This window comes from Triturus cristatus, chromosome 2_2 (genome assembly GCF_964204655.1).
Source record: "Triturus cristatus chromosome 2_2, aTriCri1.1, whole genome shotgun sequence".
NCBI classification, from domain to species: Eukaryota; Metazoa; Chordata; class Amphibia; order Caudata; family Salamandridae; genus Triturus; species Triturus cristatus.
This window is the reverse complement of record NC_140582.1, coordinates 231,534,385-231,556,814: the sequence shown is the minus strand read 5'-3', so window position 1 is coordinate 231,556,814 and position 22,430 is coordinate 231,534,385. Positions and strand designations below refer to the sequence as shown.

Sequence of the window (22,430 nt, the reverse complement as noted above, 5' to 3'; positions counted from 1 at the left end):
GCCAGTAGTGATTACACTTCTGGGAGGCCGTAGCCACCACGTGACGCGGCACCGGTTCCCCACTCTCTATGGCCGCAGGAAATGAGCAAGCTTATATATAACCGATGGTGTGCCGGCACCCCCACGATCCGGTTCCTCGGCTCAGCGTGGGGTAGGTTGCCGGCACACGTCCCTCCAGGACAGGTGAGTGAGCAGGCTGATCACCATGTAATTGGTTACTGGCCGTGTTTCGGGGACTGAATGGGTTCCGTTTCAGCTTGGTGTTTTTGAACGTCCGGTATCTTTCCGGGCTCTTGACGTGTATACTTGTGTTGCTTCCATGACTATTTGGAGAGGCAGTGGCTATGGTTATCTCTGGACGGACCACCCCTAGAGGCCCGCTGGTGGTGCGCCCGCCGTCTTAGTCACGGGCCGCATGCTGCTCCACGGGGGTCAGCGGGTCCACACGCGTGTGACGTCGGGGTATGGGTGATCCATCGGACACCTTAATCACCCGTTTGGGACCCGTTTAAGCCTTACTCCGCCACGGCTGGTCTTCTAGGTGACGACAGTCACTACGCTGTGCTTTATCTTCCACTCTGCAGGACACCACCAATTTAGGTGTCCGGAGCTGAGAAGACCTTATGGAGCAAGCGCTATCATTCAGATAGGTGAGAGACACCAGTATGGATACAATTAACCCATTATCTCGGTCCATTTTAATGTTATTCTTAACCCAGTCATTCTCGCTTTTTAAAGACCTTGTGGTTTTAATTCTGGGTGCATTGCTCACTCACAATGCACTTACCATATGGACACTTGTGTGAGGCTGTGACAGTATTATTTTGCCAGACTACTAGATCTGTTTATTTTGTTTTCCATGTCATCCATTTTTCTAGGTTTGGAGGGATCTCGTCCTCACCCCCAAGAATAATGGTAGGTAGGAACTCTTCCACCAACCACCTTGTGTAGATAGTTTTTCCACACAGGTCCTGATGAAATGCAGTGCATCTTTACTGAACGTATTGCATGAAACATGTCGACCATTCACTTAGAGTTGAGCATTGCTCCACTGGACCTTTGAGCCAGCGAGCAGCCACTCTTCTTTTTCTTTTAATAAGGTGGATTACCACTCTAATAAATATGATATTTGTATTATCCAACCTTTTTTAACATCACTCACCCACTTCAAATCTACACAGTCCCCTAGGGCCCTCACACCCACAGCACCATACGCCAAGAAACAGAAGATCTCCGCTAAAGAGCCCCTTTATGGGTGCCCGTCGGGTTTTGCAGCGCCCACCCGACGAGGAGCAAATCCATATGATGAAGCATGACACCTAGCTTGCTGGGGGTGTGACGACTCTAGTTTAGAAAACGGAGGACTTCCCTCCTGTTGCCTCCCCACTTGTTGTTCATCCTTGGGGAACAGCATACTCTTCTTATCTATGCATTTCCTTGAAATGTGTGCTGGGCCCCATTAAAAAGCCCTATCAGTCCCCCCTCTTTGTTTAAGGTCACAATCGACTGCAATATACAAGCTGTGTCTTCTAAAAACCGGGGCCCCACGGACTTGAACACCAAAGAGAAACTGTGAGTGTCACTGGGGATGATGGTTGCCAAGCGGTATGTTGCAAGAGGTTGTCCCAACAAGTCGCAAATATGGCAAAAATGGAATGCTTACAGGGGGGAGATCTGTGAGCCACAGATGGACATACATTAGGTAATGATCACTGGGGTTGATTTACTGTATCATATGTTACATCTGTTGGAGGGGTGCCTGTACTATGGACTGTAGCCGATTGCCGCGCAGCGAATAATAATGCCTATACATTGATTTTCCAAGTGACACCTTGAATTCAATAAAAAGAATTGTTAAAAAAAAAAAAAGCATTTGTACTAGACCGCTGGAAAAGCACATTCAAGAATAAAAGAAACATATTACAGTCTGTTAAAACATGCAAGAGTCACATTTTAAACCAAGGACAGTATATTTCAATGTACCCAATGAGCAGTTGGAGGGCAGTCCCCTCTAAAAATAGTATTGGTATTATTACTGTTGTAGGTGGTATTTAAAGCAAAACTTTCACCCAAAAAGTCTCTTGGGGCTGTTGAGTAACTATGAATAAGATCTCAGGATTGAATCATAACCAGCTACTGGCAAAGACCCAGGGTATGGTGACCTCTAAAAAACATAGCTAAATGGGTATGCAGTTCCTAACAGGGAGGGGAGGGAGTGAAGTTACAGTAAGACAATAGGTTGTGCTCTAAGAAGGGATGGAATGGGAATCCCTCAATGCAGAATTAGGGCCCTCGCACACCCAGCCCGCTGGGTGTTATGCTTCATCATAGGGCATGCTCCTAGTCAGGTCGGCGCTGCAATACCTGACGGGCACCCTATGAGGGGCTCTTTGGCGGAGATCTTTTATTCCTTGACGTTTGGTGCCGTGGGTGTAAGGGATCTAAAAGTGTAGATGTGTGTGAGGTTGAGGTCAACAGACCGTGTGGATTAAAACAGGAAAAGGAAGATCAGGCACAACAACTGTAATGATCCTATCTCCCAACCTGGTTAAAAAATGGAGTGGCGACTACCTGAAGTGATGTTTCAGGGTGTTGCGCTCAGTCTCTTGTGAACAACATGTTTCTTGCCTGTTAGTCGAAATGATCAGGCGGCAATTCTTCAGGACCAAATATGTGAGTTTTTCTATATACCCTGCATGTTTGGTATTCAGGTGTACTGACCACGATATACCGCAATTGACACCTAAAGGTGAATTACCTGTAGATATAATGGCCAACCTAATAGAAAACAAAACAGTAACATTAAACAGTGATCGTCATCTTGTCTATTGATCATAAGAACTTCACTTTCCCCTGTAAACCACCTCATAACAGAGCACTCAACAGTGTTGTGCCCCATATGGTGTACGAAAGTGATGGCAACTGTAGTCATACAATTTGGTCATAGTGCAATGCATTCACACTATTCTCCGTGGTGATACGTGATCAGGTGTAGTATCCTGAGTGAAGTGATAGCTGAAAAGGTGCGAGTTCTGGACTCACCTAAAACCTATTGGAGATTGGCCCCATCAACTTCCAGCAGGTTAAAAGACACTCAGAAACATTCCGTGTCCTAGAAGGATAATGGGGGCCAAGAAATAGCTAGTACTATTAAAAACAAACAGTAGGAACCAGGCAAATGTTTCTAGGAAACAACGATGCGGTCGTACACCCTGAGTAGATTCATGGTTAAAAGGGCGTATAGTCAGGAGGACGCTATACGCCGTGTTAACACTCTCCTCTTAATCCCAACCCTCCGTCCCACTTCCTCTCCTTCCCGATTTACCCCCTCCCTCCACTGCACGGCTCACACTACGACTAAACTACCACCTGCCATTATTCACCGTACTGCATTTCATTTAAACACTGTACAATACAGAACTAGTTCCTTTACAGGAAATTATAAACACATTGTAATTCCTCTCTAATATGCCATTGTTCCTTGATCTAACACTGCCAAGAAATTATTTATGGTGTATGTGTATGTTTTCACAAAACAAAAATAACATTTCTCCTTTCCATCTCATTTACCCTCTCACTTTCCTTCTTATTTATTAATCTCAGTTATCTTGTTTTGTCTCATTTATCATTATTTACCCCTTTCAGGTACCCTTTTCTTTGCTCATTTTCCCTCTTGGATTCATCAGTTCAATCTTTAATTTAAACACATCCTGTCAATTATCCAATAGACCTGAGATCTGCTAACTTTTAAGTTTCCATGATCTGCAAATTTACCTGGAAGTCCTATTCCGTTTAATTCCATCCAATTCTCCCTTCGTCATCAGAGTTACTGTACCTACCAATCTGGTTTACCCACCAACCTAAAGTTGTTAAATTTGTGGAACATAGTGTTGTATGTTGAAGACATTCACAAAACTACGCGCTCTTTGTGGATTCTGTTAGAAATGGGGGTCTCTAGTTGGCAATGGCTGGCCACTGTCCAAGTAGGGACCCTTCTCCCTAAGTCAGAGTAAGCAGACTACACCCTTTGATAACCCCTGCTCAACCCTGTTGTAACGTAGCACGAGCAGCTAGGCTTATCTCAGAGGCAGTGTGTGAAGCATTTATGACCATACACAGTAACACAGTGAAGAACACTACAAAGGGACGCCACACAAGTAGTTATAAAAAATAAGTATCTTTATATATAGACTTAACACAAGACCAATAACAGTAAAAAACCACAACACTAGAAAATAGGGTGTCACGAGGCATCACGCCCTGACAAGGGATACGGCCTTTGGTTACGGTCTGACAGTACGAACAATTCCCTCTCCCCTCTTTACCTCCAGCAGCCGGAAACGCCAATCCTGACGACGGACTTCGGAAGGGAGACAGGCACAGAAGAGCCGTGTTACTTTAATTGGGACGAGCTTGTATCCAGCCACGCCCCCGTTGATGACGCCGAGAAAGGAAGGCGTTCAACTCGCGGACGTGTCGAGAGAGGAGCGTGCGTGAGGACTGACGGAGAGGAGAGAGAGATGCGAGCACCCGGAGAGGAAAGAGCGGAGAACGACGGAAAGGACGAGAGAGCAGCCCCCAGACCGAGGTCGGAGAAGGCAGAGCCAGGAGGCCAACGGTTTGGTGACTCGCCCCGCCACGTTTCCGGAGAAGCGTGGCACCAGCAGGTACGGGCTCGTATCCTGGGTTGGGCAGGGCGGCAGCAAGTAACTAAACCCTAGGGAGTCTATGTTCCCGGTACCTGTTCCCTCAGTTCCCTGACACCTAGGATAGTTAAAAAGGTCACGGTGAACCTCCTCACTCCCCCTCCCCTCACTATTTTTTTTTTTTTTTTTTGAAAAACCTTTATTGACATTTCAACCAATAACAAGTCTGGGCCTACAACCCCCGGGGCCGGCCGCTAAGCAGTCAGAGTAACAGAAATCAATATTTATCACAGGCAGCACCTCGGGGAGCGGAATCTCCATGCTATTAAACTGTCGGCCACTGAACAGCCCAAGTAGGTGACCAGGATACAAAAGGTTTTCATTTTATAATAAGGGAGGATGGAAGGATCAGGTGCCAAACAGTTTCCCAGCAGCAAGAAATGGCAGGCAGAATAATAAACGTCAACAATAAAGCAATTTATCTAGTCAATGGCGCTGAAACAGGAAAGTCAGGATGTGGAGGAATATCACGGCCATTTGCGCCTGCAGTCCCCTGCCCTAAAACCCAGAAAACACCACGGAAATTGTGGCACACATGAAAACGCAGCGATTAACAACGAAGGAGTTTTACCATGCTGATCCCAGAAAAGAAGGACAAAGAAGAATAAGAGAAGAAAAAGGAGGCCATGGAAAAAAAGGGTTAAAGACTAAAGGATCCCCTCCCCCAACCCCCCACCCTGCACCTCTGCAGATGAGTACGGCCCCCCCCCCCCAGCAGTGTGCCTGTCGCCCCGGAACCAGACCCGAAATATAGAAGAAACAGAGAAAGAGGAGTAAGAAAAGAAACCCCACCAGACGGGGTGTTGTAAATTAAAGCAGAATGTGATTAAGCATTTACTGAAAACATTAATGCTTCCCCTTTTAGATCGTGTTTTCTTCGTTATGTTGACAGAAGTCCGGACTCCATTTTGTATTGACATGCTGCCACGTGTTCGTCACGAGGAGAGTCCGACCTCTGTGTTAGTTGCTCCTGTAATCTGCCTAGTAACAGTTTATAAATAGCTCTCTTGTCCATCTGGCGCATGCCCAGACTTGACCACATCTGTTATAATTAGCTTTGCTTGACCATGTGTTTTCACGGGCCCAAAGAGTATGTTAGCTCCGCCCATGTATTGATTCAGTATCGAGAATGACCATAAACGGTAATGTTCTTCGACCTCATGTTGTATCCACCCACTATGAGCCCCTCTGTTGTGTATAAAAGGGGACTGTGTACGCAAGTTCTGTGTGCTACTCCATGCAATACTGAAGAGTGTTGTGTGGATTGTAGGACCACCCTTAAGGGTTAATAAACGTTGTTTTTGTACTTTGCAGTTTCCGTGCCAACTTCCTTATAGATTCCGTTACAGGAGAGCGAACCCTTGTGCTTTGCGGGCCTAGCTGGGGGCCTGTATTCGTCAATTGGCGCCCGTCACGTGGGGCTCATCGGCGACTCGGATGCTCGAAGGACTGGTCGCGACGAAGGTGAGGAGTTTGGCCGGGGACGTGATCACTGCCAGCGGCGTCTTAGCCCTGGCATCCCGAGGTTTTTCTTCCTTCCCTTCCGAGCTGACCGTGTGGGTGGCGCCGGTCATCGACTGAGACCTCTTCTGTCGGTCCTGCCGTGAGAGCCGTTTGGGCGATTGTGGAGCTTGGCAGTTGGAACCTGGACTCTTGATTGGTAAGAACCGTTGTACGGTACTTGCTCCGAGTTTTGAAGCCTGGTCTGGCTATTTGAGTTTGATTGATGGTGACTAGTCATATTTTGAATTTGTCTTTGTGAAAATATATGCGTTGCAACACATATAGGCAGGTAATGTGGAGAAATTTCTCCGGAGCTGTGTAAACTTTGAACGGCGCAACGATTAAGTGCCATTTTCTTTATAATATTGCATATTTTGCATTATTCCTAGCATGCCTGCTTTTAGCGCACTCCGTAAGTGGTGCTGCTGTTTTGGAAACCGGTTGAACCTCGAGGAATCTGCTCCAGCTCCCCCAGAGGGGACTCCTAATAGGGATATGTACGTGAAGCATGGTCTTTCTTCCATAATGTACAGCACGTTATGGAGGAAATACACGAAGAAGGATCCTGAGTTGCGATGGCCTTTGTATGGATCGTTTGATATACGTAAGATTGAGTATGTGGAACAGTGTATGTGTAAGCGACGTGCTCGGCAGGATATGTTTGAGTGTGTGCGATTATGGGTGAAGGAAGTGCGTGAGCGAGAGAAGCGTGAGAAAGCGCTATTTGATAAGGAGCAACGAAAGAATGATCATGTGCGAGCGCAGGAAGCGAAGCGTCGGGAGGACAAAGAGCAAATGGACAGACAAGAGAAAGAGCATAGGCTACAAGTTTCGGGTCAATATGTTGTTCGTCAGCCGCTTTATCCTGTCCTTAATAATCCTGATGATGATTTTTATTTGCTAGATCGCTCTCCGCCCCCTTATGTTGGCGCATCTGCTCCACGGCCGCAAGATTCTGACCCGGTTTCGGGTAAGGTAGACACACGGTCCATGCTGTCGGCCGAGCAAATGGCTGAGCTTCGGACACTTTCCTTCCGTGCGCTTAAAGGCAAGGTATCCATGGAGGACTTATTTCAAACTTGGGGGCCGTGGCAGGAGAGAGATAAAGTGTATTTTCTGGGTCATTTCGCGGAAGAAGTGATTACCGCTTTCCGAAAATATTCTCATGTTCTTGAGCCTGACGAAGTGTCTTCGGACGCTAGAGCAATACGTAACGGTGCTTTTTCTCCCTCTAAGGCTCCTGAGGCGGCTCGGCGGCTGTTCGCCTTGCGGGACGAGGTGCTGGCCCTTCGAGAGAAAGCACGCCAACAAACGGAGGCCGAGAAGCAGTCGGATTCGGTTGCGGCAGGGGGCTACCCATCTACCTCCCAGTCAGATAAGGATGATGTAGTGCATGCTAAACCAATGCGAGAGGCGGCGCCTTTGTATGTTCCTCCTAAAGGAGCGGGGACTAGCCCGGATATTAATTCTGTCGATGCTAGGGGATATTTTGTGTATAATTGGGTTTATACTCCATGGCATAGAGCCGATGTTATGGCATTGAAGAATGCATTGCCTGACCCCCGTAAGAATCCAGCGGCCTTCTATGAAGAAGTCGAGGGGGCCTTGAATTCTTGCGTTATGACTTTAGCAGATATAGACCTGTTCTTTGGCCTTATTCTACCACCGGATATGTGGCGATCTGTACGAAAGGTAGATGATATAGTTGCCTTTAAGGCCCGGTGGTCTGAGCTTGAGGATGAAGACAGGGAGAGGAAGCCCGCGCAGAAACCGCCGCAGAGTATTTTAGATCTCCCCGCTGCTATTGTGACTAAGTTAAAGACGATTATCCCCCCTAAAAAGATTGACTGGAATATGTTAGCTGCATGTAAACAGAAAGTTGACGAGTCAGTTGCAGATTTCTTTACGCGCTTTGAGGAGACGTTTCATGACTTTAGTGGCCAGTCGCTTACTGACGACACAGGCCGCCACCTTTTCGCGGACAAATATGTGGCTAATCTGCTACCGGCAGTTGCGGCCCGGTTAAAAGCGAGTGAGAGTTCTTGGTCCTCCGCGACACCGACGGCCCTTCTGACCATCGCTCAGTATTATGAGCGTCAGGAGCACGAGGCGAAGGGCCAGGAGGAGAAGAAATCGAAAGATCTCAAAACCAAGGTGATGTTAGCACAAGTATATGGCCCGCCCTGACGGGGTAATAATAATAGAGGAAGGGGCGGATCTTATGGTCCCCCTTCGGGCCGATCTGATTTGAATAGGAACCAGTGTGCGTACTGCAAGCAGTTGGGCCATTGGGCCAGGGATTGCCCAGCGTTGCGTGCTTCGCGCCAGGGGCACACTCCGGGTGGCCCGAGAGGTAGAGGGGGTTTCTCGAACTTTAGAGGGAATTCTAACGATAATGTCCGTTTCGATACTGCTGGACAGCACCGAGATAGCTCAAATGTTTTTGATCGCCAGCACCAGTATCATGTATCGGACATCGATCAATCGGGATATCATGATTCTCAGCATGCATAGGAATGCGTTGGATGGGGGTCTGAATCAGTTGAGGTGCCGGTCGATCAGACGGGTCCTTATGTATCGGCTGAGGTTTTAGGTTCTACTGATCAGTTCCTAGTGGATACAGGAGCGACACGTAGTGCATTGTCTAGGTACTTGGTTCCGGGGGCTCCCCCATCCGGCTCAATAGTTACATCGGTAGGGTTTGACGGTACACTCTCCCGAAGCCCTCTTTCACAGCCCCTTGCATTTAAAGTTGATTGTTTTTCTGCGCCCTGTCCGTTTCTGCTTGCTCCGTATACACCGGATAACATTATGGGCCTTGATATGTTAAAGTACTTTAGGGCTACAATCCGCTGTTCCCCTGAGGGTGTGAGGGTGATCTTAAATGACAACTATCCCAGGTCTGGGCGGATGTGTACGATATCAGAGGATGCATTGTTGGCTACCCTCCCCCGAGCTTTATGGGCGACTTCGGACACAGATGTGGGACAAATGGTGATTCCTCCGGTCCACATTAGTGTCCAGGAGGGGGCGGTGCTACCACGCCTCCCGCAGTATCGTATTTCCCAGGAGGGCGAGGAAGCTCTCATACAGATTGTGCAAGATTTGATCGCAGTAGGAGTAGTGGAAGAAGTTCCCTATAATATCTGTAACAGTCCGATTCTCCCTATTCTGAAAAAGGATACAGATGCAAAGGTCTATCGGTTCATAATTGATTTGAGGGAGGTAAATAAGATCGTGATACCTCAGTACCCAGTGGTCTCCGATATCACGACGTTGCTTACCTTGGTCCCGCCTACGGCGACCATGTTCTCAGTGATTGATTTGAAAAATGCCTTCTTTTCTATTCCCATTCACCCTGATAGCCGATTTCTTTTTGGGTTCACATTAAACAATAGATCTTATCGTTTTTGTAGAATTCCCCAGGGCTACACAGAAAGCCCTAGTATTTATAGTCAGGCTTTGAAACGACAGTTGGACTCCTTTGCCTTACTCGAGGGGGTCGCCCTCATTCAATATGTCGATGACATCTTGTTGGCGGCTGACACCCTGGAGTTGTGCGAGAAAAGCACGCTAGCCTTACTTTCCTTTTTAGCATCCCACAATCACAAGGTCTCTAGGAAGAAATTGCAATTCTGTAGACCAAAGGTGACTTATTTGGGTCACCTTTTGTCTAAGGAGGGGCGTGCACTCACACCAGATCGTATCCAAGTAATTTTGGACACACCGAGACCATCCACGCAGAAGGATGTGCGTGCATTTTTGGGTCTTGTTTCTTTTTGTAGACAGTGGATATTGGGGTTTTCACACATTGCTAAGCCATTACTAGCTCTCTTGACAAAAGACACGCCCATCCCGATCCCCTGGTCAGATGAGTGTGACGCTGCTTTTCAGCAATTGAGACAGGCCCTTTGTTCAGCACCAGTGTTAGGGACCCCTGATTATACAAAACCCTTTTCGTTGTATGTGCATGAGAAAGATGGATGTGCATTATCAGTCTTAGTGCAGATGCACGGCGATAAGCAGCGCCCTTGTGCATACTTTTCGGCTGTACTTGATCCTGTCGCCCGAGCATTGCCAGGGTGTTTTCGCTCGGTTGCGGCGACAGCTGTGTCAATACGGCAGAGTGAAGGAATTGTGTTGTCCCATAAGCTGTTGGTGTTAGTCCCCCACGCTGTTGATGCCCTGCTTAATCAAACAAAGACGCAGCATTTGACCAGTGCCCGTTTAACGGGATATGAGTTGACGCTTTTGGCTCCTCATATTACGTTAAAAAGGTGCGTGACATTAAACCCGGCCACATTGTTGCCATACCCCGAGACCCAGCCCGAGGCGCAGAAAGCGCATGATTGTATTCTTGTGACTGAGGAACAAACAAAGGGTCGTATTGATCTCCAGGATACGCCCTTTTCAGAGGTAGATGGAGAGTTGTGGGTAGACGGATCGTGCCTGAAGCTACCAGATGGTACGACTTCAGCAGCGTATGCAATTACCACGTTACAGACGATAGTGGAGACAGCACGCATACCGCAGAAATCAGCTCAAGCAGCGGAACTGATAGCGTTAACACGAGCATGTGAGCTCAGTACAGGATTGTGTGTGAATGTTTACACAGATAGCCGCTATGCCTTCGGAGTAGCGCACGATTTCGGCCTACTCTGGAAGGAGAGAGGGTTCTTAACGTCACATGGGGTACAGATAATGCATGGGGAGTTAGTCCACAACCTCTTAACCGCATTGACATACCCGAAGAAAATTGCCATTGTTAAGTGTAGTGCCCATAGGAAAGTAGTTGATAAAGTTGGAGAAGGGAATGCGTTAGCGGATCGAGTAGCACGGGAGACCGCGATGCAGCCTGGCGCTACTGCCATGTATGTAGTAAAGTCACAGGTGGAAAGATGGCGTGATGCGAAGGAAGAAGTGCGAGAAATACAAAGGACCGCTTCTGACAAAGAGCGGGAACGATGGGCTAGCGAAGGGGAACTGGATGATGAGGGCTGTTGGAGAAATAAGCAGATGGATAGATGGAAATTACCCACGGCCTTTGTACAACCTATGGTTCAGATGGCACATGGGCTAGCACATGTTGGAGCTTCCGCAATTGTGAAATTGCTTACCCAAGTCTGGGAGCATCCAGAGATTGCTAGCACGGCAAAAAGGGTGGTGCAGACTTGTATGATCTGTCTGAAGTATAACCCAGGGAAAGGCACTCGAACTCCAGCAGGAGGATTTGCGACGCCCACTGCACCCTTTGAGGTTCTGCAGATGGACTATATCCAGCTTGAGCGCTGTAACAACCTGAAGTATGTTCTAGTAGTGGTCTGCGCCTTCAGTAAATGGGTTGAGGCGTACCCTACGAAAGACAATACTGCAATGACTACAGCGAAGCTATTGCTGAAAGAGTTTTTCCCTCGATACGGCGTCTGTAGACTTCTGTGGAGTGATAATGGCCCTCACTTTGTAGCGGATGTTATAAAATATGTCTTGAAGGGCCTAGGCATCACCCAAAAGTTCCACGCCGTATTCCACCCCCAGTCTGCAGGACTAGTCGAGAAGTATAATGGTACACTGAAGCTTAAGATCGCCAAAATCCAAGCTTCAACATCTTTGACTTGGCCAGACGCCCTGCCACTGGCGTTATTGTCAATTAGGTCGGTGCCACACTCTCGAACTGGCCTTACGCCATACGAAATCGTATTTGGACGCCCAATGAATATTTGGGGTCCACCAAGGCCTAAGGCTGTGTATGATGTACCTTGTGTAATGATGAGCGATTATCTGGCACAGTTAACGGATAATTTGGTTTCTATTCATCAACAGGTCCGAGAGGCGCTCCCTGATCGGTCTACCGGCGAAGGACATGGTCTCCGGCCTGGGGATCATGTCATGGTGAAGGTCTTCGACAGAACGAACAGTTTGGAGCCGAGATGGGTCGGACCTGAGCAAGTCCTCCTTGCAACAAGGACGGCAGTGCGAGTTTCGAACAGGAAGAATTGGATTCATTCCTTGCACTGTCGAAAGGTACCGCCCGGATTGGTGGAGTCTGCCGTGCTGACCGATCAACGAGACATCCTAGCAGCAGAGACAGGCCGTGCTGCAGAGCCAAACGACACTGAGGAGCTCTTTCCGGGCCACGCGACTTCTGGAGGAAGGCGATATCATCTGCGACCAAGGAAGTGAGGTTTCCAGTACCGGACATACTGTCAGAACGGCCCTTGGGTTAGTGAAACGGAGAGCCGATGAGGCAAGGGGGGGGGATCAGCCCTGCATTAGTGTAGTGACACCCGTCTTGGCCCGCTGGTGAAGAAATCAACCGCTGCCCAAGGGGAAGAGTTCTGACAGACCTTTTTAGTTTCAGGAAGATATCAGGGTATTGTTTCCTTTGACATGGAGAAGAAGAAAATTCTTTGTGCGTTGGGATTCATGCTAACCGTAGCTATCGTTGGTATAACCACATGGTTTGTGGAGGAGGCAACTCCTGCTCGAAAGACGCTTGTGTTGACGACTCCAGTGCCTGCGGAGCACTACTTTTATACATTGCCATATCAAGAGTTGAAGCATCGACAATCCTATTTGAATAACACTTTCATTCAGATGCTGCATCACACCCACGTTGCTACGAACGCTACGAACTGTTGGATATGTGGGATGATGCCAGCCCATCAGAAGAAAGGAGGTACGCCATTCATACCACTTCCTTTCTCTCATAATGGCTCTTGTAGAGCATGGTACACTTTGTTGTTTGCCACTCGGAAACCGACAGTGGGACGATTGCTTTTCAGACTCAATAAAGAATGTCATCAGGACAAAAATGGATATCCACAAGCAAATGGGACAATTTGGGAATGGGAAGAGTACCGACCAGACAATGAATCCATTCCCTATATCTTCACGAACACCAGAGACACTGTGGGGAAGGACAAGTTTGTGATCCAAGTGGCCCAAGCCCAAGCGGACCTGTGTGTCCAGAGTGTGGGTTTCATCCCTGTTGGTGTCAGTGATTGTATAACCGTATTGAACATCGACGGGTTAAATAATAGTACCTTCCTAGCATCCCATAATACCTACTTTGTATGTGGAAATAAAGGTTATTACCGTTTGCCGGCTGGGTGGTCTGGGGTATGCTATGTATCATTCCTATTACCTCCTGTATTCTTAGCACCCGCGTCATATCATAAGGATTTAAAACTGTTGAATAATGTGACTGTAAATAGATATAAACGTACTCTATCAATTGATGATGTGGATCAAACCGATACCAGCTTGCAACAGTATATTGATTTTAACCTAGGACTGTTTTTCTTTGTTGGAGCTGCTTTGAATAGTAGGAAGATCCGAAGATTAACAAGAGTGGTAGAAGCTGTGACTAATCAGACTGCTGCTGCTCTTGGGAATCTTACGGAAGAATTACAAATAACTAGGATTGTTGCATTACAGAATCGTATGGTATTAGATGTAATGCTAGCTGATCGAGGTGGAGCCTGTAAAATTATTGGAAGTAGTTGCTGTGTGTTCATCCCTGATCATACGCCATCCGTTTATAACGCCATTAACAAGCTGCATAAAATAGCAGCTGAAATCCACACAGAAAACGGCACTTGGTCCTTTTCTGGATGGTTTTGGGCGTTGGTTACTGCCTGGGGATGGAAGGTCTTAACTGGTCTCTGCATTATTATAGCAGTTCTGTTCCTTTTCTGTATGTGTATTCAATGTGGACCATTGTGCTGTTCCGTATGCATTTCATTCTGCATTCCAGATAAGAAAGCTATTGCCGATGTGGCTCGCCAGAAGGGTCTAGCTAAAGAGGTTAAGGGAATGATGATAATTGATATATATGATGATTATTCTTGGAAGCCGGATGTCTTCAGTAAATGCTGAAAGGGTCGTCTGTTGTAAATTAAAGCAGAATGTGATTAAGCATTTACTGAAAACATTAATGCTTCCCCTTTTAGATCGTGTTTTCTTCGTTATGTTGACAGAAGTCCGGACTCCATTTTGTATTGACATGCTGCCACGTGTTCGTCACGAGGAGAGTCCGACCTCTGTGTTAGTTGCTCCTGTAATCTGCCTAGTAACAGTTTATAAATAGCTCTCTTGTCCATCTGGCGCATGCCCAGACTTGACCACATCTGTTATAATTAGCTTTGCTTGACCATGTGTTTTCACGGGCCCAAAGAGTATGTTAGCTCCGCCCATGTATTGATTCAGTATCGAGAATGACCATAAACGGTAATGTTCTTCGACCTCATGTTGTATCCACCCACTATGAGCCCCTCTGTTGTGTATAAAAGGGGACTGTGTACGCAAGTTCTGTGTGCTACTCCATGCAATACTGAAGAGTGTTGTGTGGATTGTAGGACCACCCTTAAGGGTTAATAAACGTTGTTTTTGTACTTTGCAGTTTCCGTGCCAACTTCCTTATAGATTCCGTTACAGGAGAGCGAACCCTTGTGCTTTGCGGGCCTAGCTGGGGGCCTGTATTCGTCAGGGGGGGTAGAGAGAATATTAATAAACTGGAGGAGGGCCTTCAAAACATGCCCTCGGCTTCTCCCTCCCGCACAGTATGTTTTCCCCCAAAGCAAACAATAAGCAACACAGAATCGACCATGTCAAAGAAGAATGGGGAGCATTATGCGCCTATTACACTACCAGTTATGCCGTGAGAGCACGCAACCCCTGAGCCCGCCCGCCTATTAGATGACCACCTCTGAAGGGTCAACCTTATCCTTGGCCACTCTTTGCGAATCTACCCATGCATACCCATCGACCCAGTACCATGTCCAATGTTACAAAGAAGAGGAGCGTCCAAAAAAGAGCAGGAAGCGACACACACAGGCAGGGTGGAAGTCTCTGAATACCAACACAGTCAGCAGTATGGAGAGTCGTCTTTCCCAGTGCTGCTCCAGGATCTGCACTGCACACAAGTTCCAAGAAGGCGAGATCAGCCAGACCAGGCGACCGTTGCTTGAATATTGCCTGGGTCGCCGGAGGCCGCGCACGGGACAAGGCCACCAACCCCCACTCAGGTCCAAGACCTCCGGAACAGACCAGACCCACAGCCTGCCGATCACACGTTAATATACTGTCCGGAGTTTCCAGCTGGTCACTATCCACAGGGCCGGCCACGACACGGTCCTCCTGTGTGCAGTGTAGGAAGTCCCCGTGTACCTGGGGACAGGCAGGCAGCAACTGTTCCGATGCTGATGCCACCCCATCAAGCTTACTCCCCAATACCCAGGCGCCGTGAACCAAGGCGGAATGAAGGGCACCGAGAGCCTCGAGAAGATCACCATACCCCAGCACAGCTCTCGGCGCTCGCTCCGCTACGCTCCTCATAGTCGCACACTTCCAATCGTGCTGCGACCCAGTGTACAGGATGGTAGACTTCGTCCTGTCAAGATGGCCGCCGGGTAAGTCCAACCCAGATTGGGACCAGGACTCAGGGACAAGCGCCGCAGGTTCCATGTCACTGGAATCAGGGTTTCGGGGGCATGCAAAAAATATATCCGGTATGTGGTCACAGGCAACAGTCATCCCCACCACGGACCTGCGCCCGCGAAAATCCGGGAGCAGGCCGCAAGAATCAAGGCGAGTTACGGGCGGCGGCCGGGCAGCTCACCGGCGAAGGCTGAGGCAATCACCGGGGAATCTTGGATTAGCCACCTCGGGCCTGCACTCGTTCCGCTACGCTTAGTGGTAGGAACGGTCACGGCGAAATGTAGGCCGATATTCGCACCGCTTCGGTTAGTCCGACTCCACCCAGTCACCAAAGGCCGCTGTTGTTTAACTGCCGCCCGGCCATGTTATCCACTCGAGGTCCCGGTTCCAGGGTTGCACAGGCCGCAATCTTCAAACGGACATTTCTCCGGCGATACCGCCGCCAGAAACTTCAGAGTCACACGATCGGTTGCCACTCTCATTCCCCAACACGGGCATATAGCGCAGGCGAAGGATCTCATACAGGATATCTGTGCGGGATGCGGAGGTTCACGGAGCCGGGAGCCTACGCTGCCGTCCCGGTCGCCATCTTGGCTCCTCCCCCCTCCACTCACTATTGAATACTACGTGAACACTAGACTGAAACGGTCTCCCTTCTTTCTTACACGCATCGAGGGGACCGGAGTTCTGCCCCTAGCAAGAAGAACACGGCATCCTGGACCGGAGAACACGAGGAAAGAAGACCCCCTCCACACGGGCCGATAGAGATACGGAGGACGACTCACCTCTCCCCTTCTACAGACCCGTCATAAGCAAGAAAAGAGTGTACAGATCAATAAAAACACCTCCAGTCTCTACCCCGGACTCAGAGCATTCTTATATCCCGCGACATAGGGTTGCTCGAAAAAGGCTGCAAAAAATAGTTCAAGGTGCGCAAAGAGGAGTTCAGTTCAAGGCAGTGGTCTCTGCGACCCTTTTACTCACAAGATACCTGGATTCTGTAGCAAAGCAACAAACAATGTCGCTAAGGAGTTGTAGCGATGATTTTCCTTACGCTAACCAGCGATGCGTTGAATCCTTGCAAGGGAGGATGATGCGCTGGTTTGTGGACAGGAAAAAGCGACAAACTTCTGTACGCTAAGCCGGCGATGCGATAAAATCTTTGCCGCGAAGGGAGGATGATGCGCTGAGCCTGTTGCGTGTGTGATCTTGTTGCGATGAAAGAAAATGGTGCTCCGCAAGGGAGCGACGATCCTGATGCGATGCGATGAAAATGGCGAACGCTCAGCGTCAACTCTGCGATGTCGTGAAGCGATGAACTCAATGCGATGATCTTTGTTTAGCGAGCGTTTTGAGGCCCGCAAACATGCAATGCGATAATCTTCGGGTTAGCGAGCGTTTGGCAGCCCGCAGACAGGTGATGCGATGATCTCCGGTAGCGAGCACTTGGCGGCAGCAGCACGATGATTTTCCTTACATTCTTCAGCTGCAGCGGCTCGCTAATGGGCGTTAACGACGATTTGCAGCACTCTCTTCTCCACAGTAGAACTAGAGGCCCTGGAACTCACAGGAGCCTCACCTGCAGATAGAAATCCTCGCTGGGAGGAAACAGGAGGCTGGTGGTGGAGTCTGATGTGCCCGAGACTCCTGCAGGAGGCTAGCTCTCTTCTAGCCCTTGGGTGATTGCTGTAGCAAAAATAAAAGTTCCTTCAAAGTCCTTTTCCTCTTCTTCCAAGTCCAGTAGTAACCACTGCAGGCCAGTCCAAGAAACAGCACACAAGCACAAGGACAGTCCTTCTCCTGCAGATTCCTTAAGTTACACAGACAGAGGTTCTTCTTGTTGTCCAGGAGCAATACCAATTGTAGGGATTTCAGCAGATATTTATACCCCAAAAGTCTTTGTTCTAAAGAGTCAAGTGTCACTGAACCCAGCCAGAACCACTTTGTTTACCAGCCTGCATCCTTCCTTTCAGAAAGAGGGGGTCTGCCATCAGACACACAGTGGGAGGTGGAGCCAGCATTCACCTTGCCAGACACAGCCCTAATCAGGTCCAGGAGCTACCCTTCCCCATACTCCAATGCAGATCTCTCTATTCAACCCAGGTCTGACTCAGCCTGCCCTGTCCCTCCAAAAGCAGACAGCCAATACACATAACAGCAGTGCACACTGGAAGGCTTAGGCAAGAAAATACCTGCTTTCTAAAAATGGTATTTTCAAACACAGAATATAAAAATAAACTTCACTAAAAGATGTATTTTATTATTCTGAGCTCAGGCATACTAAATTTGTTTTTCTACCATGTTCTGTGGGTCAGTTAGGACTATAGAATGTAATAGCCAAACCTCCCATTCTGGCCTATGGAGAACAGGTAGCCTTACAGTAGTGAAAACGAAATTGGGTATAATTCACTACCAGGACATGCTACACACATCAGAGCATGTCCTACCTTACACATACAATGCACCCTACCATAGGGGTGGCTTACATGATGCCAAGGGAAGGTTCAGGGGCTGGAAAGTGGGTGCACTTCACAGCCAAGATGGCAGTTCTGGACTGCACACAGACACTGCAGTGGCAGGTCGTCTGAGACACACTTTACAAGCTGCTTCTGTGGGTGGCACAAACCAGTGCTGCAGGCCCACCAGCAGCATTTGGTTTACCAGCCCTGGGCACACACAGGCCACGCTACTAGGGACTAAAAGGCAAACCAAATAAGCCAATCATGGATATACCAATTCACATGTCATCTTTACACAGGGAGCATTCGCGCTGTGGCACTGAATGGCAGTGGCACAGCGCCCAGAGCATCCATTACCAGCAAAAACAGAGGAGACAGCGAAAAATGGAAGGGAGACTCACGCCAATGTTGCCAGGTCTAACAGATTCCTACAAATTAACTCTTGCCAATGACAAATGTAGATGTCTTTTGTCCTTGTTTTCCCCCATTTGTGAGAAAAGCTTTCTTATTTGTTCTTAACTGTTTTTATTGATGTATTTAAAAAAAAAAATGTATGAATTATAAGAGATGACTAATATTACATTTTTATAAAAGTGATGACTATTAATTGTCGTGTTGGTCCCTTTAATAACTGGTTTAGAGGATTGTGTGACTGATGTATGGTGTTCTTCAAGAGAATTTTCTTTTGATAATTGACCCACCATCTCCTACTGTTATTCCTCTCTATCTAAATCAACCCTCACTTCATTTTCAGGAAGAAGTGGCCTAATACACTAATTGCAAACGTTGGAACTGGGGAATTAAGTTTGAAGCAAGGCCTTGGGTCCACATCCCGTGATTCTAGGAAAATCATTTAACATCCCTGTGTCTTAAAAGAAAACATGCAACTTCAGGTTCATAAGTAAAACACTCTAAAGCCCCTTAGCCAGCTTTGCACACTTAAAAAAAAACAAATGTGTAACCCCTCACCATTACTTACCCCTTCTCTTCCTCTCTATTTACTCATTGCTCTTATTCACCCATCATTTGTCAAGTCATTTGCTCCTCATCCTAGTGTAGGATTTCCCTTTCTATTTATCCATACAAAATCCATCCCTCTCAAACACTCCTATCTATCTAGCTCTATCAAATGCACACCCTTTCCCTTTATTGTCCCCCATTAGGCACCCCTTTCCCCAGTGACCACTTATTTATCATACCCCTATTATTAATTCCCTTGCCCCTCAATCTCATTTAAACCCAGAACCATCATTTATACCACCTGCCAGCCTTACATTCACCCCTACTCTTTCATAAACCCTCAGTCCCTCCCTATAACTAAGTAACTGACTCCAAGTCACATGTCTCTTTATGAAATTAACTCCTTCCTCTGAATGCTTCCTCTTCATATTTAACCTAACCTTTTAAACCCTAGGTTTTATCCCTCGATCTCTCTCATTTACCTCTTTGCAATCTACCCAAGCCCTCTCACGTACCATGTGTATCCACTGATTTAACCACTTCTCTTATGATCTCTCCTCTTTTCCCATGAGTCGCCTTCCCACTCTACTCATTAAATCTACTCCTTCGTGTCATATTTCATTTACCTGACTCGTGAAACTCTTCTGCCCGTCCCAAACATGGGCGTAGGAACCTTGGGTGACGTGGAGATTGATCCCCACAAACTTTGAAGCGGGCGTAGAAGGGGATGTTGCAGGGGACAATATTCCCTCCAGATTTTGAAGTGACAACTGAAGTTAAACAGTCACAGACAGAAAATGTTTCGCAGTCAAGGTGCAGCATTGCTTCTGTCTATTGAAGCCCTCATTGTTTTGTTAATTATTTATTTGTGGTCATTAGAGTTCCTGAACCTTCACTAAACTCATACAGTCTGTCAAGCTTGGCCAACCAGCAGAGTAAGGGAAGGCATCAGATGTTCTGTTATGTAAATATTACTGCTGGCTCCACTAACTTAAGAATGAGAAGTATTTTAGGAGAGACTCAACACGTGAGAGACTGCAATTAAATAAGTAACAAAAACAAAGCTCCTACAGAGTTTGCTCCTTATGTTACAGTTCTTCAAGGAGACACGTGCAAATGATAATTTCACACATGCATTTCTATTTATTTATTTGAAGCGTTTTATATAGCACAAACGTGACCTTTGCAGCTATAATAAATATTTACAATTTTTAGAGAGGATAGGGTTATACGGTGAGTTGTGTCAAAAAATGTGAACAATACAAGATAGACCAACACCCCAGATGAGTGTAGTGACCCTTCAATGACCAATAGATCAGACAATACCATAATAAGCAAGTAGTAAAATTGATGTCATAATCTAAAGCAGTACAGGCAAAGGCACCACCCCAGAAAAGGGTGGTGACATCTCAATGTTAGGACAGATAGATCAGAAATGGCAAAAACATAAAAGCAAGCACTAATCATAATGCCATAATATACAAACAGTACAAGGATCAGGCAATATTCCAAATAAGGATGGTATCACCCCAATGTTGACAATGATAAATCAAACAGTGAAACAAGCTAGTAGTAATCATGAGGTGTGGTTGATGGGTCAGAATCCGCTGAAAGAGGGAATTACTAGGGTCTAAGGCAGAAATCTGTTCATGAGCAATAGTTTAACTCCTTTCTTGAAAGATGCAGTTGACAGGTTCAGCTTTAATTCCAGGGGGAGGGAGTTCCACATTCTCAGGACGATGTCAGGGAAAGCTCTGTTATAACTTTTCTTTTTAAAGAATCTCTGACTTTTCAGTAATAAAGCGCTATGTTTGATCTACAGTGACTGTGGAAACATTCAAAACAGAAAATCATACATGCAAATCTTATACCTACACACACATATACAGACGTATATTAATATGCATGTGTTTGTATATGAATGTGTGCATAGCGTCACTTTGATGTAAGGTGTGATGACTGTACTCATTGAACGCCATTTACTTACACTAATTAAATAACTTAACTTTGGTGTTAAATGTAAGAGAGAAACCATGCAACGTCGTAACAGCAAAATATACAGTACTGAATTAAAATCCCAGGTTCCCTGCTTGACCAAATTGTGTGAAAGGTGGCCTTTGCTTTACGCCACTACGTATCACTTTCCTTAACCATTCAGTTTCAAAGTACATTGTAGGAATTTAAAACAGGATCTATGATCTACAAAAACCTCATTTATATACTGGAATATATAATAATCTTGCTTCACATTTAATAAGATGAGCTATTTAAATAAAGCACATTCTTGTCACATTTTCAGTAACTTGTGGCAACATCATAAAAACAGAAGGCATTCTTGAATGTTTATAGTTTAAAAACAATATTATTGTCAATAAAAGACCCTCGTTTCAGTGATATAATCGTATGGACTTAATTTAAGCACCTAGAAATGTTGAAAAGTTTTTTCTAAGCCTTTATCATGTTTTTAAGTGGCATTTTTGATCTAATTTACATTATGTGACGTCTCGGCACGTACTTTGGCTCGCTGAGCCCAACCAGATCACCGGGTCGTTTCAAGGCTGCTCCTGTCTCCCTAAGAAATGTAATGTCTCCTACACTCTCGGTCCCAAACTTCTAGAATTTGCAGTCTTTATTCCTATTAGCCAAACTTCTTTCCCTTCCCACTACCCTCTAAATTGCCCACTTATCATCTTGCTCGCCCAATCTTACTCTTCTTTACCTCTCCCTATTTCTACCCGATTTTCCTTGATGGGCTTTCCTCACCTGCCTGCTCCCTCAGTGTCATCACGGAGACCAGGTAATGGGCCAACTCGAAGAAAGGGAACATGGAGATGCGTGAGAACTCCAGGGAAACATCGGACAGGAGCTCCATGGCTGGCTTCGCACCCCAAACTTCGAGCGGGAGGCAGGGATGCGGTGGGCAGGTGGCACGGGTAAGCCCTGGAGACGGGATGGGGAGCTCGGCACGAGCCTCGGACTGACAGCTAACAGCTGCAGCGCGAGCTCTCTCCGCCGAATGCAGCCGGAGAGAGCCTCGCGCCAGAGAAAACCCAGCCGCAGTACCCAGCGCCACCACTGCTTCCGTACACACTGCAAGCTCCGCCCAATGAAAGCGAGTAAATCTGTCCCTCTCCGGCCACCGTGGATGCCAGCAGATTCAGTCTGACTGACGTGGCGTATAAATGAAAGGAATGCTGTAGGGTGTGAGGTCAATTTAATTGTCTTCTTTGTAGTGCTAGCGAAAAGCGCAATCTTTTTATTAAAGATGGCAGTTAAACCCTTGCATCCTTACTTTATAGAACAGCGGTCTTATTTCAGATAAGTCGGAGCTGACGACTCAGGCTACCGGCAGTTTTTAGTATGT

General features: G+C 47.0%; 1 protein-coding gene across 1 annotated transcript in view; it reads right to left on the bottom strand.

Moving 5' to 3' along the window:
* Positions 1–22,118, bottom strand: part of TMEM38B (transmembrane protein 38B) — a 388,019-nt gene extending 365,901 nt beyond the window's left edge. Inside the window, exon 1 of the mRNA XM_085641281.1 lies at positions 21,830–22,118. Coding sequence (XP_085497407.1) covers positions 21,830–21,938 — 109 coding nt within the window. The 5' untranslated portion in view covers positions 21,939–22,118. The remainder of the gene's footprint in view (positions 1–21,829) is intronic.
* Positions 22,119–22,430: the final 312 nt, after the last annotated feature.